Source organism: Cydia strobilella, chromosome 15 (assembly GCF_947568885.1).
Source record: "Cydia strobilella chromosome 15, ilCydStro3.1, whole genome shotgun sequence".
Taxonomy (NCBI): Eukaryota; Metazoa; Arthropoda; class Insecta; order Lepidoptera; family Tortricidae; genus Cydia; species Cydia strobilella.
The window spans coordinates 4108661-4125807 of NC_086055.1; the positions used below are offsets into that span (position 1 = coordinate 4108661).

A 17147-nucleotide genomic window follows, 5' to 3' on the forward strand; every position below is an offset into this window, starting at 1 on the left:
GTATTGACTAAGACAATCAATTTTCCAGTAATATCATTTACGATTTACTTATTTTTAAACCTAAATCTTATTAATTATAACATAAAACTTTGTCTACATATTTTTTAATAATGCTCTCTTTGTGTGTGTATTTTTAAATGTATTAAAGAATTGCGTCAATTGATAGTTATGACATGACAACATTTAAAATTAATGTAGATGTTGCCGTATGGCCATATTTGCGAGGATTTTCGGTTATTATTACCTACCTTTTAAGTTAGATTAAGTTAGAATTAAGTTATATTGCAGTGCCCTACAGGGTTTCATAGCTGAACGAATAAAATGTACCAACTTGTATACCTATGACAACAATAAACACACTGATTACTGATTACCGCAGCTTACATTTAAAAAAAAACGGACAAGTGCGAGTCGGACACGCCCACCGAGGGTTCCGTACAAAAGTACAAAAGTACGGAACCCTCGGTGGGTGTATTTCTGTTGCCGCTATAACAACAAATACTAAAAATTGTATTTGTTGTTATAGCGGCAACAGAATTACATCATCTGTGAAATTTTCAACTGTCTAGCTATCACGGTTCACGAGTTACAGCCTGGTGATAGGCAGACGGACAGTGGAGTCTTAGTAATAAGGTCCCGTTTTTACCCTTTGGGTATGGAACTAATTAATTAATATAAAAATATTATAGGAATCTGCATGTCTTTACCGATTGACGTAATTCGTTTCGACATTTTCTCTTAATAATTATTAATTATACAAAGTATACATGAACACTAAAGTTGTGATCATAGAGCCTTCTTTAGCCTTACTATTGTTCTAATTCCGTTTTTGATATTGTTCGTGTGCAGATCTCATTTCAAGGAAAATGTCGTCATTTTCACTCAAAATACTTTTATACCTACATTTTTGTGTCCGCAATTGTTTAAATTTGTTTACAAACAAGCATAAGGATGTCCTGATGATAAGCGATCACCGTAGCCTATCGACGCCTACAACTCCGGGGGTGTTACATGCGCGTTACCGACTGTAAAAAGCCCGTAGGTATACTATTTTTTTGAGGAACCCCATACTGTAGTCCTCCGAGGAAAACTCGGCAGGGAACTTATTCCACAGGCAGAGCGTCGGGATCTAAAAGTATTGTAAAATGTCGAGTGAAAATGACAATATTTTTCGATATCGCCACTAGTCTCAGTGGTTAATATTAGGAATACTATTCAATAATTGTAGCCAAATTAATTAATGTAGATATTTCTAGTCAAATTAATATATCACTTATAGTGAGATTGTAGGCACGAAGCGTGCTGTGGGGTGTAGGTTACAAATGTTACAATATGACATCCGATTATTGTTTTATTTTCATTTGATTGTTTACCTTAACGCCATTCAAATAAAGTTATTTTTACTAACAATCTATCCATGATATGGGACATTTTCTATGAAAAGGGACCTTATTGTCGATGGCGCTTACGCCGCGCAGCGTCGCGGGGCATTGTATTTATATCGGAGCATCGTTTATAATGGCGTAAGCGCCATCGACAATAAGGTCCCTTTTTATAGAAAATACCACATATAGTGGTTAGTATTAGATACTTTATGATACCGGAGTTAAAGTTGAAAATCAAATGGAGTTCAACTGATTGCAGTTGAACTCCGTATGCATGGGTTTTTATCAGATTATTGTACTTAAGAGGGGGCGTAAAGCCAATAAATTAAAAGGAAACAAAAGATATGGCCAATAAAAAACACGACTGCAGTTTAAAAGCGAACTGAAAAGCTAAATAATTTTATATACGTATGTGTACCTATATTTCATTTCGATTGGTGTATTGCATTTGCCCATTTAAAAGGTCCCCCAACTGCAATCGTGATGAAATATACATACAGGTCATGATCCTAAATAATCCTCCTTTTTAGGGCAGTTATGTAAAAACTGCTAAGCTAAGCTTTAAAAGGACCCGGCGTACAATGACAGGGGTATTGTACGCCGGGTTCTTTTAATCATGTATGCCGCTAAACATAAGGTGTTGCTGTTAACAAACCTCGTTTTTTTCAATATTTTACGGGATAAACTAATCAGTCTCTGCATACGTAAGTTGATACAAAATAGTATAAATATCCGGTTTTTTGGTAGGGATAAAACAGACTTAGAACGTTGTTTAGTTCTACCTTTCCTAGGATAGACTGGTGAGAGTGGTGAGGTTTGTGATCCTTTCAGATCAAAATCTCGCAATGACTGAGTACCTAAGTGTTTGAATCGACTGACAATTTCACTGAATACTTACATATTGCCGAATTTATCACGTTCGCTCCCATTGCACCGTTCGAACTCTGAGCGGGATTTCCATCACACTTGACGTGGTCATTATGTTATGAGGATAAATTTTATTCCACGAACAAGACACCTAACATAGAAATAAATGGCGTCGCATGATTGGGAAAGCCATCCCGCGGAACGGGAAAAAGGCGGTATTATTAGTGGTAGTTCGCGACCAAGTACTCGTAGACTTTCTGGCGCCTCTGCCGGTCGGCGGTTGAGAGGTGTCACGCTCTCCTTGTAAAAATTTCAAATAAGAAGCCATGAAACCAGATCCTGGACCCGTGACTGGCACATAGTTTTTTTTTCAATTTTTTTGAAGTAGCGTCTTGTAAAGTGCTGATAAGATTCTGCTGCTGAGAAGAGGGTGCTACCGAAGACGCATTTCCCCGTTGTTTTCCAGCATAGTCCTGCTGTGACGAAAGCTGTCCACTCTTTGTACTGCTTGAACTATATGCGCTATCAGTCTGACTTCCGAATGTTGATGAAGCCGGTTGCTTAAAATTAGATGCAGTCGCCGGGGAACCTGACCTATTGCTTTGTTTACCAGCACTGGAAATCTGAGAGTTAAGGTGGTTATTGACGGTTTGGGCAGCAGCAAAATGTGCTAATTAAGATTCAACTGAAGACTGCTTTGATGCAACTGCTGCCTGAGTTTGAGCAATCACTTGCCGGTGTTGAGCTTGAAATGAAGAACTAGTGCGCGGGCTTTGGGTTGGCATGATGAAATAGTGGTGAGAGCACTGCATCATACCCTACAGCAGGGGGGAGAGAAATCCAGGTTAAAGAGTGAAGCAGTCGAAGAACCTAGTTGCCCCGCCAAAGAGGCTGTTGTGTGCGCTGCTTGTAATACCTAACAACTGGCTGGTCGTAGAGGGTACTGACTGGCCACTTAGGCCTGAACCTACGAATAGAATAGACGTGACAGCATAGTGTTACTAACCTATTGGGAAATAGCATGTCGAGCATTATCACTTTTAGCTTGCAGTGAGTTTTACTTTAAATGAAAAAGAATATGGAAAAATAATTTTCAAATGGTTACAGTGAAATTGTCGGGGCGAAGGTAGACGGCACTGTGATATCATAAAATTACGTCAAGATATTCGTGTAGTTAATGTCATTCATCTATCATTTTTTATAGCTTTAAGATTTAAATTTGTCTTAAATAGAAATCAAATGAGATGGACTCGGAATGGAATAAATTACTTGTCAATTTGAAATACACTGAGTTTGTTTTAAATATGCCGCACAAATGGTTTTTCTTGTTTATAGATTCTCAAAAGAGTAATCTACTTTATCTTGTTGTTATTTCACGCCAAGGGGCTGTCGCTTACTTTCTTAGAATTATTCTTACACATTAATTATTTACTTTAGATATAGATAGCCTTCTAATAATGAGTTTATAAAGTTATATAATAAATAATAATCGTTTTATGAACACTTGTCCAAGATACGTAACTATGGCGACGAAGTACCTACAAATAAAAGTGGATTGACTAAAGTTTAAAGTTAACTAAAACATTGTTTAATCTCAGATGTAACATTTATATCTAAAAGGACAGAGCTCAAAAAATCTACACAATTTTATTTCTAGGATTGTGTAGATATCTTTCCTTATAGATGTATCTGTTGTTTTATTTACAATATGAATGTACCCCTTATTTATGTATATTTGATTATAAATCTTGAGCTGTCTGAACAGCACGAAACTATCCTCAATGTAGATATTTACAATATTATAATGTGTTCGATTATGTACATATTTTGTTTTATTTTTTTCGTCTATTCTTTATATAAAAGTTAAGTTTTTACAACAGTCGAAAACGGTGCTCAAGAAATCTACTTCTTCAATTGATGTCGAAGTTTAGTTTGGCACCAAACGTGGAAAGGTTTTCAGTTCAAGCCCCCTCGAAGCTCAATAGCAATGATTCTGTTTCAGAAAAAGGCTGTCAAAGGTAATTGTGCCTCCTGTGCCCCGTTGCCAATATAACACATTCACCGCTGAGCTACGATCGTAGCCGATAACGTGGGTTTTCCGGTATATAGCGAAAATACTTCGTAGAGGCAAAACGACAACGTGTCGTGATTAGCGCTGAATGGGTTAAGGGTTAAACTTTCGATCGAACAATCGTCTATGACATACATTATTAGGTCTTCCTCTGTGACGTCTCCTTTATCTTCGTATAAACCCCTATCTAAAATATTAGGGAGGATCCATTGAACTAGTTGTTGTACCTAGTTTAAAAGTGCTTGTCGCTAGGCCTATTTAAGAAAAGAATATATTGACTTGACTATTATTAGGTACTAACGTATAGAACCGGCACAGAGAACCAGTATTTTGCGCCGCGAGTTGTTTTGCCAACAAACTATAGAAGCGGAGCGTGAATCTCGCGACCTAAACGCGTAAGCGCCATGATTTTTTTCGGCGCTTACGACGTTTTGGTCGCGTGGTACAGGTTGCGATTGCGACAATTTCATTGTATGGTATGGCTTCTTTAAAGTAATAATAACTCAATGGGGGGATCAACTGTTTCTCCTTGTTATTCTGTCTCGTTAGCCAGGGTACATTAACAGCAGCCCCTTGAACGCCGGACCTATCATTTGCGGCGTGTCATCGTTAACCTTATCGCAAAGCACGAAGGTTGATATTGGGCTGTAGTCGTCATTACCAAACTTAAATGGAGCTGGGCGGGTCATGTTGCCAGGCAGAGTGACGGCTGGTGGGGCCAAAATGTTAACGGAATGGTGGCCGCTTTCAGACGAAAGGAGTGCCTGGCGTCCGTTGGCTCGTTGGGTGGACGACATTCGGAAGACTGCGAGTCACTTCTGGATGAGATTGGCTCAGGACCGGTATAAGTGGTGTACTAAAAGAGAGGCCTATGCTCAGCAGTGGGCGATAAAAGGCTGATATGATGATGATGTAGTCGCGCGGTCAGTTGACGTCTTTGCCGGTCAAAGGAAGCATTGCTTTACCACGTTGTACTAACGTGCTAAGTGTGTTATTGAAAGGGCTATATAACTGCCTTAGCAATGCATATTTTGCAAAAATGAAGTTAGTGTCTGCGAAAGGATTTAGAGTAATATTAAAAACCGGCCAAGTGCGAGTCGGACTCGCACACGAAGGGTTCCGTACCATTATCTATAAAAACGGCAAAAAAAATCACGTTTGTTGTATGGGCGCCCCCTTAAATATTTATTTTATTCTGTTTTTTAGTATTTGTTGTTATAACGGCAACAGAAATACATCTATGAAAATTTCAACTGTCTAACTATCACGGTTCATGAGATACAGCCTGGTGACAGACGGACGGACAGCGGAGTATTAGTAAAGCCTGACCGGTAATATATGATCATTGTCAAGAGGGCGCTGTTATTCTCATGTATAGGGTGACAGTTCAGTATAGTATGAAAAAATTAGTTCCAGTGAAATTCCGCAACATGGCGCGTGATCATATATTCCTGGTCAGGCTTTAATAGGGTCCCGTTTTACCCATTGGGTACGGAACCCTAAAAAAATAGGAAGAAAAAACATTCGAGTAGGTATCAATATTTTATTTTCGCTTCTCTACGTACATTTGCTGCATTACAATAAAATGTCTAGATATAATTCCACAACCTTACTGTATATCAAACTTAAATCCGTCTATTTAAAAAATCGTTTATAAATTGTTTATACGCTAAATGTAAACTCGGCCTTATTTCGTCTCAAATAAAATCCAGTGCACACTTGCATATACCTATTTTTCTAAACTGTTCGCTTTCATTGCTACCATCATTTTCATATAATAAAAAAAAAACAAATAACTATTATTACCACATAGTATAATATCTTACAGTTAAACTAGTCTCAGTTATTAACGTTTAATTGGCTTTAAGCATTCATCTTCTCTATACATATTTAGTTTCGGCGCGATTCATAGTTAAATCACTAACAAATCCGATCCGATGTATAATAATAATAATTTGATTTCATCATTTTACCACACGAACAGTACAAATAGCGCAAAAATACTATTCACTCCGACGGAAAATCATGTCTAATCATTTTGTTATTCAAGGACTCATGGTCAGCGGTTAAAAGGTCTATGACTGTCTATTATATATGTCTGTTATTTTAGGCATTTAAAAATCTCATGACTTTTTATTTTGGCAAATCTATTAGAAGCCATATTGCAACGTGTTTTGATGTTAATGTTCACCCACTTTAAGTGGACGTATTAATATAAAATAATAATTTGTATGAATATGAAACACTCCATGCAATAGTTTAAACTACACCATAATGATTTCTAGCGATATTCATAAACGATAATACTTTGTCCTTATCTGTTATTTTGACATTTCTGTTTGTTAGAAAGGGACTAATTTTAACAAAGGTTTGCTAAAAACCGATACGTTACGAAAAATACGTTATATATGGCCGACCTTCACTGATACGTCTGACGGACGAAACTTATATTTTATGAAAGAAAATATGTTCCTGAACATTAATAAATAGAGTTGCCTAAAGAAATATGGTCTAGGCTATATTTTATTAATTTTGAAAGTGAATATTTTCGGAAATAATCGCTTTGAATGAAAGAAAAGTGTGTGTATGTGTGTGTGTGTGACGATTTTTTTGTTTTTTCAACCCTATGGTGTGGGATGCCGTTGCATGTTGTTCAAGTTGGCCATTGGAACTTATTTCGTTCGTCAGGCAAGTCGATGTATTTTATTTTTTTCAAAAATTAATTAAAAATAGCCTTGACTATTCTTTAGGCAACCCTATTTATTTATGTTCAGGAACATATTTTCTTTCATAAAATATAAGTTTCATCCCTCAGGGAGTATGCGTATCATCTTGCCTTAAAAATATTATATTTAAAAATATTAAAAATATTTTCAAGCGTAATTTGGCCTATATTATAACTTCATGGCTACCCTAAATGACAGTGCCAAAATATTAATTTAATTTTCTAGCCAAATGGAGCCTAACTCCATTGCTTCTTTTATAAAAATCTTAAATTGGTACAAACATGTACGCTGCTAAGTTACAAAGTTTAATTTGATTACAAAAATATTTAAGCCATATTATACTCATGGTTAAATTTAGAGGAACGCAAAAAAAAGGTATAATTACTGGTTTTTTTTTTTGCGTTCCTCTAAATTTGTCCATGAGTGTATTATTTTTAGATAACTTTCTTCGTTCGTATGGCTACCTTTCCATAATTTCAAGTCTCATCTTTTACTGTTTTCCTAGATTCCATATATAGCTACAGCGCGATTTAACCTAAGGCCCGCCATACAAATGAAAAATCCAAAATTTGCCACTGAAATTTGAATTTAAAGTTTAGGAAATAGAGTTGATATTGCGTTGTTTGAAAATTGAACGAAACAAAGCAAAAGCTATCCAATCAAATATGATTCCAATTCCAATTGAATATGATTTAAATTTCATCGAACTGAAGAAGTACTATAGGTAGGACATTGGGCCTTAGGATGTTAAGATAGAAATGGCAGCCAAAAGGTTAGCTCGTATAAGGCGTCCGTCAAGCGTCTTACAAAAACGACTATTGTGGGGCCAAAATCAACGTGCAGAGTCGTAAATCATAGGCCGGCCGTCTCACTCGCACTCGCTGTCTATAACGATGCGTCTTGCAGCTATCTCACTTTATTTTTATAGCCCTAACGACACGTTAGTTTTGGCCTCACAATTACAATCCATTTTACTGACAATTTTAGCTATTTTTAATGAAACGTGTGTTACTTTTAATGAAACTAGTGTAAATTTCATTCGATAGCGTGACGTGCGTTCGCGTTTGCGTTATGTCTATTTTTGTATGGGATTTTGAACAGCGCGCCAAGCGGGACGTTTTGGTAACTCAAAATCCCATACAAAATGACGCTTAACGCAAACGCGTACGTCACGTCACGCTATCGAATGAAATTTACACTAGGGGTACAGATTTTCCAATGACTTATTTTCAGAAAATATTTTAATTTGTTTTTATTTCCATGAGAAACACTACTATATAGATTATAAACTGTTCTACCTTAGGGATGGCCAGGGGGCGCCATAAGCTTTCAGTAAGAAGTGCATATACTTGGAAAAATTCGACCTATGCCGCTGTGGCCCGGTGGCCGAATGGCACAGGCGTCAGCCGGCCTAGCCAAGGTGACAATCGCTATCGCTACGACAACGAAACGCTTTGTGTCTCTCTATCACTCTTCCATATTAGTGCGACAGTGACAGTTGCGTTTCGATCGCTACGGAGCGTAAGCGATTGGCATGTTGGCTACGCGGCCTGCCGCGATGGCGGAGGACGCTGATTCGATTCCAGCCTGGGGCACTGGAGGCCTTGGTCACTTTTTCTTAGGGTCGGTTGCATCAAACTGTTAGTCATCGTTAAAGAGTTCGCTAAATTTTATTGTATGGAAAGTTTCATAGTAAACTGCCGCGGCGCGCCGGGTGACGTTGATCAGTCTGTCAGTTGTGCTCGGTGCAACGGGCCCCTTAGTATATGACATTTAATTCAGTTTGACTTACGGGCAGTAAAACTGACTTGAGTTGTTCTAATTTAGACGTGTAAGCCTCGAGTTCTACTTCTAATAGTGACCAAGCCCCTATTTCACCATGCTGACATTTGTCGCTTGACAATGACAATTCGCCAATTCGCAATAAATTCCTTCCAATTGTCAGGTTGGTAAAATAGGCAGACAGTAGTGGTTAAAGAGTGGTTTGCATACTTTATTATGGAGACAACGCGCGTTCAGGAGAAATAGATCTGGCGAGCCTCCGACGGGGACTGCTCCATCGGGCAGTACGGACATTTCAACCTGGAAGGAAAAAGTTAGGTTTGATTGTTTAGGGGTGCATAGTGAATAACACACTCGCAAAATATCTCTTGCAAGCAAAGAAGTTAGAGCGAGTAGAAGTTTTACATAACTACAAAATAATTTTAAGCAACTTTTTAGCAACCAAAACTCATACATGTTACGTAAATGTTGGAGCCATGTTTCATGTCGTATTAAAATGTCGAATGTATGGGTTATTGGCGGCGGGTACGTCATCGTCGTATTCAAAAGTCACTCTTAAATTAACAAGTTTTTTTTTTAGGAAACAGTCACATACTAATATGTTAAAACTTGCAGATATACAGTCGCCATCAGATATATCGGAGCGGCCGAGGTGCTCAAAAATATCTGAACACGCACTTAACGCCTTGACAATAGAGGCGTGTTCAGATATTTGTGAGCACCTCGGCCGCTCCGATATATCTGATGGCGACTGTACAATAAGACCAGTTCCATTAAATATAAAATACTGATATTCATAACAAGTAGAAAAAGGGCTTGTTTGGCACTGCCACATGAAGATACACAAAAGTAACAATTGAATACACAACTAATAAAGTACCTCAGTATCAATCATGCTTACAAACTGCACAAGACTATAAAAAAACTTTTTTTTTAACAAAGTAAGTAATAATATTACACTGCTATGGAAAAAGTAAGCTCCGCAGACCACAACTATATTTACCAAAAGACAATGAGAGATTTTTAAAGTTAACATTATAATCATGTGGCAATAAGCGCATATCTCCGCTTAGAAGAACAGTTTCAGGCACTAATTCTCCAATATGCAGGTTATGTAAAATTGCTAATGGTTGCTGTGACAAGGCGGATATGCACTGTGACCCACTAAATAAATTTATAACATCTGTCCGAAAATATTTCTTAAAACACAAATAATTAGAAACATAAATAATTAGAAAATAAATGCATGCGGTGTTTACCTGTAAGTAATTGTGACACCACTCCTTACATGTTTTAGCTTAGTACATTATTAATGTATCGATGTCAACAATTGTTGGTAAACCTTAAATAAATAAATAAAATATCTCGAGATGACATGTCCGCATAACAATCGCACTGGAGGGTTGTTTCCGGACGCCTGCTGGCGAAGCATGAGGCAGGCGAAGGCAGCAGTACCCGTGGTATCATTGGCTACTGTAAACTTACTTGACGACCCTGGTGAATTTTAATAAACTCTAGCGATTCTCTCGAGATGACATGTCCGCACAAGAGTCTCATGGGAGAGTTGTGATCCGACTCAGGGATGTTGCGGATGCCGATGTTTTGACATCTGCGGATGCGGATGCAGATGCGGATTCGACGCCTGCTGGCGAAGTATGGGGCAGGCGAAGACGGACTAAAATAGCCTTGTTATTGTAAAGTTATACTCACTTCACGCCCATGGCGAGTTTATTAAGCGCGTCTCTCGAGATGACATGTCCGCATAACAGCCTCATCGGAGGGTTGTGTTCCGAAGCCTGCTGGCGAAGTATGGGGCAGGCGAAGACCGAGTGGTAGCCGCCGCCGTCCTCGCCGAGGTCCACCTGCAGGTTTATGAACTTCGACACGGTTCAATATTGTTTAGTAAGGGCGTATGATGGACACGGTTAAGCGAGGTATGTAATAGAGAAAACATCGCAGTTTTATGTCATTATCGCGCCATAACCGCGTCCATTATATGCTGACATCCCATATTAGTTTGGATAGACGTAGTAACTATTTATTAATCTGTGATAGAGTATTTTCTGGTAGGTATTCTGACTTTATGTTTATTATTAAAGCGGTAGTTACGAGTACATTTTAGAGGTGTCTCGGTGAAAACTTCATCTGATTCATTTATTTTACAACATTCAATTGCAGTCTGCAGTACAAAGCAAGCATAATTATGTCCATTCATAAGAACCTCTGTGATCAAAAAATTGTGTAATTAAAATATTTTTTCATTATTAATGTATTCATTTGAATTCATGGTTTTGGAACGGTTTGTTTGTAACGTTTACAATGGTTAGATTCGATTAATAATAATTCAAAAATCTTGCACAATGAATCGCTTTTGATGCGACTGCAGTATTCACCGGATCTGCCTTCCTGCGGCTTTATCCTGTTCTCTAACATGAGAATGTGACTTGGGGATAAGAAATTCAGCTCAAAAAGGTCATCACCAAGACAGAAGCGTATTTCGCAGTTTGAGAAATTGTATTTTTGTAGCGGTAAAAAAATGGACGTTGGGAAAAGTATAGAGACCTAAAATTTTAATTCATAATGTTGAAATATAAAGAAAAAAAAAGAGAAATGAGTCTTTATTCCTAACACGGGTACTTCTTGATCGACCCTCGTATGACATATGTGCGTGAATCAACTTTTAGAACACTTAATCTCGTGTCCCTAGACTCCGTAGCATAGAAAAATCAATACTCGATCCATAAGTATTAATTTAACACATTTTAGAATAGAATAGAATAGTTTATTTCACAAACAGATTTACAAAACATAGTTACCAGGGGCCCCCACACTAGGTTGCACCTGTATCGCGGGGAACCAGTTACATTTGTACAACAGAATTTTGTTTCGTATGCAAGTCATACTTTATCATATAACATAAATTTAAAATATAAATGTAATACTTAAAACTAAAAACTTAAATAAACTAGGGTTAGGTGACACTCTGTATAGCTCCTGTCTCTGTGTAATTCAGTGATTGAAGTAATTTAAAAGTAGTATTTTTGGCCTTGTTTACAGTGCTGTTCCTTAAGTCACAAAGCTTTAGAATGGCGTTATAGGATGCTGCCTTTATGTAGTCCCCAAACATTAAAATTAACAAGTTGATCAGATAAAATATACCTACATTTTGTACAGCAGTTTTCTCCCATACAAAAATCAGGGACACACCATTTTTGTATTTTTCTGCTGCGTTACCGTATCAAAATGTAACTTTTATCTGATCAAGTTGTTAATTTTAATGTGTTAATTAAATATTTCTGTACCTAATAATGCCCGTGTAAACAAAACAATAAAAACCCAACATTGTTTTTGAAAAATCGATTTTTCTTTGCTAGGGAGTCTAAAACACGAAATCAGTGTTCTAAAAGTGGATTCGCCCATGTCAGCATGGCGCACCGCACCGCACCGCACCGCACCGCACTCACCTCGAGCGGCAGCTCCTCGTCGGCCCAGGCGGCCACGACGTGCGGATGCGTCATCTTGGCGCGCAGGTCGTGCAGCGCGGGCAGCACGCGCGCGCCCGCCAGCACGGCGCCGGCCAGCGGCGACAGCGGCGCCAGGCGCAGCAGCGCGCACGCCTCGCGCACGAACAGCTCGCCCGCCTCCGCGCCTGATTTGGACAAAATTATTTTGTCCAATGATTTATTTGACAAAAATAAATTTGGGCGAACATTTATTATAATAAAACATTTGGGGACAAACAGGGTCTTATAAAAGTTGCAAAGTAACAGTTTGGGAAATGATCATTTGTCGGATTTTAAGTTTGTCAAATGTTTATACGGGAAAGATTCATTTGACAAACGTGCAGTGGGTAAAATTTGGTTGAGAAACGAAATTTGGTCAAAAAAGTTTTGGTAAATTAAAAGGATCCCCATCTTGAGCTCTAGTCACTAACTACTAACTATAGAATCTATAGTAATTCTAGTTGGTTGCACTCACCCAGTGCCTTAGGGTCGAGCAGGTGGCGGTATTGCTGCGGCGGGGGCGGCGCGCCGGGCGCGCACCACGCGAGCGCGCACACCGCCGCCTGCAGCGCGCGCTCGTGCCGCGCCGCGTGCGCGGGGAACACGCGCCGCACGTACTCTATGGCCGTGCCCACGCCTTGCTCGCGGCCCAGCTGACGAGAAAAGATCATAAGACAATTTTACACAAAAACCACCGCCAGCAAAAGTGAAAACACACACCTTTAAGGCTTGCATACGATGTAGAGTAAAAGGCAACGGGCTGTGCTGTAAGTCCGCCGAATGGCGTTCCGCCCACTCTAATGCAGCAGAAGGGTCGCCCTCGGCCAAGGCGGCAGCGCAGCGTTGCAGCAGTGCGAACGTACACGCTCGGGCTACCGGCCCGCAGCCGGATGCGGCCACGAATGCGTCGCCGGCTTCTTCTAGACCCTGTCGATGAATAATAAAATTAACAAAACACACAATTAGCAAACTGATCCACGTTTAAGGCAGAGGGAATATATTTCCCACATGATTTTGAGCTTTGTTTCAAAGTGACGAGGTTCAGTTTTGATTAATTAATGACACCCTTTGCCAAACTATAATTGTCAAACTTTTCATACAAGCAAACTTTGACAGAATGGTTCTCGTTAATATTTAGCATAACAAGACCCCAGTGAAGTCTACCTATCGGTACTGATATTGTACAATAGCCTGCTCCATGATGCCTGTTGGCATCATTGCAGAAACTACAGAAGGAGTGAATGATGGATGGTTTTTGTTTAATACCACGGCGGTGACAAACAAGACCAACCTGTCGGTATAGATGTTGCGCTATGGCCTGCTCCATGATGCCTTTTAGCATCATTGCAGAATCTCTCGGTTTTGGGAGTTACGGACTGTTAGACCTCGGTAAAGCCTACCTGTCGGTATAGATGGTGCGCTGTGGCCTGCTCCGTGACGCCTTTTGGCATCATTGCAGAATCTCTCGGTTTTGGGAGTTACGGACTGTTAGACCTCGGTAAAGCCAACCTATCGGTATAGATGGTGCGCTATGGCCTGCTCCATGATGCCTTTTGGCATCATTGCAGAATCTCTCGGTTTTGGGAGTTACGGACTGTTAGACCTCGGTAAAGCCTACCTGTCGGTATAGATGGTGTGCTATGGCCTGCTATCTATGCAGAATCTCTCGGTTTTGGGAGTTACGGACTGTTAAGACTTAGGTAAAGCCTACCTGTCGGTATAGATGTTGCGCTATGGCCTGCTCCATGATAGGCCGATTGGCATCATTACAGAAGCTCTCGGCCTTGGGGGCCACGGACGCGTAGTCCGCGATGAAATGACGGTCGATGGACTTGCCCACGCGGGACACCGTCGCGTGCAGCTCTCTGTGATCTGATTTAATTATTTATTTAAAACCAGGTGCAAGTTTCAAAAACAATTCATGATACATCTATAACAGTATGGTAGTTGTTGTGTGGCATACGATAATTCTTTGATGCAGGGACTAGGTAAAAATCCTAGATAAATACCTTCGAAAAATATCTAGAAGGTGGAATTTTTTTGAAAGATCCCTTGACATACTTGCAAATTCAATAATTTGTAAGTATGCCAAGGGATCTTTACATGTCAATAGGCAGGTCCGCATAGAAAAGCCGCAACTAACAAATTTATAAAAAAAAATTGTGACCTGCCTGTAATACCTTATTACCAATAAATTATGTCTATGTCTATAAAAAATTAGGCTGTAACTAATTGAGATGTGATTTTTTATTTTATTTATAAAAATTAGGACTAAAGGCCACTAAGTTAAGTTAACCTCTACTTGTTTATCATTTTAATCATTGTCTATAATTGTCTATAGTTGTTCGGAACTGTCAAATTATTGTTCTAACTGACAGGCCAATATCGTCCGGTGGACTGATAGTCAGTGGGCCCCTTAGTTTAAATACAATTATAAACAGGTTTACAAATGTTCTTAATTCGGCTCATCACAGGTTTACAAATGTTCTTAATTTGGCTCATCTAATGACTAGCATATTCATTAAATAACTTTGAAATATCAAACAAACATCATTAGCTCGAGACTCGTCTATACATGGGTAGTATAGGGTTTTTTTTTGTCCTAATGTTACAATTTGGTTTGGGGTTTAAATTGTAAAATGAATTTAGATACATGCACATATTGTAATTTTAACCCTAGAGTAGTCACGCCTTTTCGTGGAAGCATTTTGCCGCCCATACTTAACAAGATTTTTTGTTATAATAGATAAATCAGTTTTTAATCATTTAAAATAAATCAAAACCTATTAGAAAAGGTAACATTTATTAATTTTACACTTAGTAGTATCTAAAAATTATCTGTCAACTGTACTGTGTTCACTGTTCAAGTAATAACAGTTTTTTTGCCATGGGCTGCAAAATGCTCATAGCGTAGGGTTAATCATTTCAAATGAAGTTGTTATACCCTTTCCCCTCCCCCCCTTACCCTTACCCTTTACCTATACTGCCAACGAAATTGAGCACCTTTGTGTATTGACCTTTGTGAATGTGTATTGATGTCATATCAATTTGATGTCATGTCATATCAATGTATTTTGAACTTATTTCTGTCTATGTCTTTTGTATGTTATATTAATTTTGTTGTTTTTCTTGTTACCTGTCGTGCCTGTTTCACCGGACAGTCTCACCGGAAGATCAGCGCTGGAAGTCGCCAGCAACATGCTGAGGTGAAACCATTTGGTGGCACTTTTTCTTTTTTATGTTTCTCTGTTTTGTATAATTTTCTAGTTGTGTGTGCTAACGAATAAATTATTTCTATTCTATTCTATCAAGAAAATATTTAGATACCTGTAGAGAGATTTGCAACATTTTGCTTGATGGAGGCCGCCAGCTCGCTCACGCCTGCCACCTGCTCTTGTGACAATGCTGAATTTGCGCACTCTGGAACCAAATTTGAAATTCATGTAAAACATTTGCTTAATGGAATGAGGAGGTTCTGAGTATAATATGGCAGCTCATTTTTGGTTAGCCAAAAATATATTATGGTTAAATAGCATGTCTATCTATCTATGAACATAATTTTGTTTTGTACTATAAACACCTTTACCCATCATATGTGACATTTTCAACCAAAAGGTACCACATTGTCTCTTATCCATAAGGTTGATTTCAAATTGAAGCTATATGGAAATAGTGCCGTATTGACAACTGACAATAAGTATCCTTCTGATTGAAAATGGCACATATGCATTGGGCTTAGCCTAATATGCTGCTCAGATCGGCTGAGTGTCATGAATGTAGTGTCAAATGGTTTTGTTGGCTTAGGTGACATGTTTGTTGGCTTAGGTGACATGCTACATTTTAAATAATCTCCCAAAAAGTATTAGGTTTAAAAAAATCTGTAGTTTAAATACAGTTATTAAATGCATTGAAACCATATTAGAGTTAGAATACTAAATAGGCCTTTCACTTTTGCTTTTGCATGTATATGATATCAACCTAATACTATAAAAGATACAGACAGTAATAAACCACCGTTTAGTATCAATTCACTTTAGAGTTTAGGCTGTTATTATACAAACATCAAAGTACACAAATAGGTCATATCAAGGAGAACAAAGAAAACGTTATTGCGTGGAAAAATCTTACGATTAGCTATTTCTTTCCTCAGCTCTTCAACCTGTTTAATAACATCCTCGAGGCACTTGTTTGTGTGTTCGTGTAAACCATTGAATTTAGTTAATGCTTTGTCCAAATCTTGTTCAACTCCGATACAAGAATCCATGGCGGCCGGGATAACCTCAAAACAATTAACCAAAAAACCTGTACTGTATGGAATTGCAGAAATACTCATATAGCTATTGGAAGCTAGGAATCATTGTAATATTTTAAATATTGCTAAATGAAAACACGAAAGACATTTTGTTTTGTCTTGTCACTCATGTCAATGAACCTCTATCAGCTGTCACTGTCAAATTTCCATTCCATAGACTTTTTTTTTTTTATTCGTCCTTCTGGACAGGCTAAGACCATAGGCCATACTGCCTTTTCTTCAGTAAGATTAAATTTCATAAGTCAGTTTCAGATATACCTACAGTCTTCCTTTTTTTAAATCCATAAGTCAACATTCCATAGACTTTAATAACACTTTTCATTATTAAATTTCACTTTTCATAGACAAGAGGTCGATCCAGACGGGACAATTTTTTGCACAATCTGATTAAATTATCAAATTTAATCAAGTGATGTGAACAAAAAAAAAAAATTATATTGGCTCGCCGATTCAACTACGAAATGGTGTACGTAAAAAACGTACGCTAGATGGGATTGACGT

At 38.4% G+C, this 17147-nt stretch overlaps 1 protein-coding gene across 2 annotated transcripts; it reads right to left on the reverse strand.

The window, feature by feature from the left end:
• Positions 1–5846: 5846 nt before the first annotated feature.
• Positions 5847–16790, reverse strand: LOC134747801 (E3 ubiquitin-protein ligase RMND5A). 2 transcript variants are annotated; one of them, XM_063682440.1, is made up of 8 exons: positions 16463–16790; positions 15662–15754; positions 14046–14206; positions 13055–13261; positions 12810–12987; positions 12296–12480; positions 10542–10693; positions 5847–9131 (listed from the first exon to the last, which is right to left on the reverse strand). In XM_063682440.1, exons 1-8 carry the CDS (start codon positions 16665–16667, stop codon positions 9065–9067), a joined length of 1248 nt encoding a protein of 415 aa, XP_063538510.1. In that variant the 5' UTR covers positions 16668–16790; the 3' UTR covers positions 5847–9064. The 2 variants fall into 2 exon arrangements, with proteins under 2 accessions (XP_063538510.1, XP_063538508.1); XM_063682438.1 differs by having other exon boundaries at positions 10542–10708.
• Between the last annotated feature and the right edge of the window lie 357 nt (positions 16791–17147).

Bases quoted from the DNA above. Each gene is read 5' to 3' on its own strand.
- LOC134747801 (XM_063682438.1), bottom strand. From the start codon at position 16,667: ATGAGTATTTCTGCAATTCCATACAGTACAGGTTTTTTGGTTAATTGT. The intron at 15,755-16,462 runs GTAAGATTTTTC...ATTTGGTTCCAG, and splicing joins GAGGAAAGAAATAGCTAATC to AGTGCGCAAATTCAGCATTG. The intron at 10,709-12,295 runs GTGAGTGCGGTG...ACCGTGTCGAAG, and splicing joins ACGAGGAGCTGCCGCTCGAG to TTCATAAACCTGCAGGTGGA.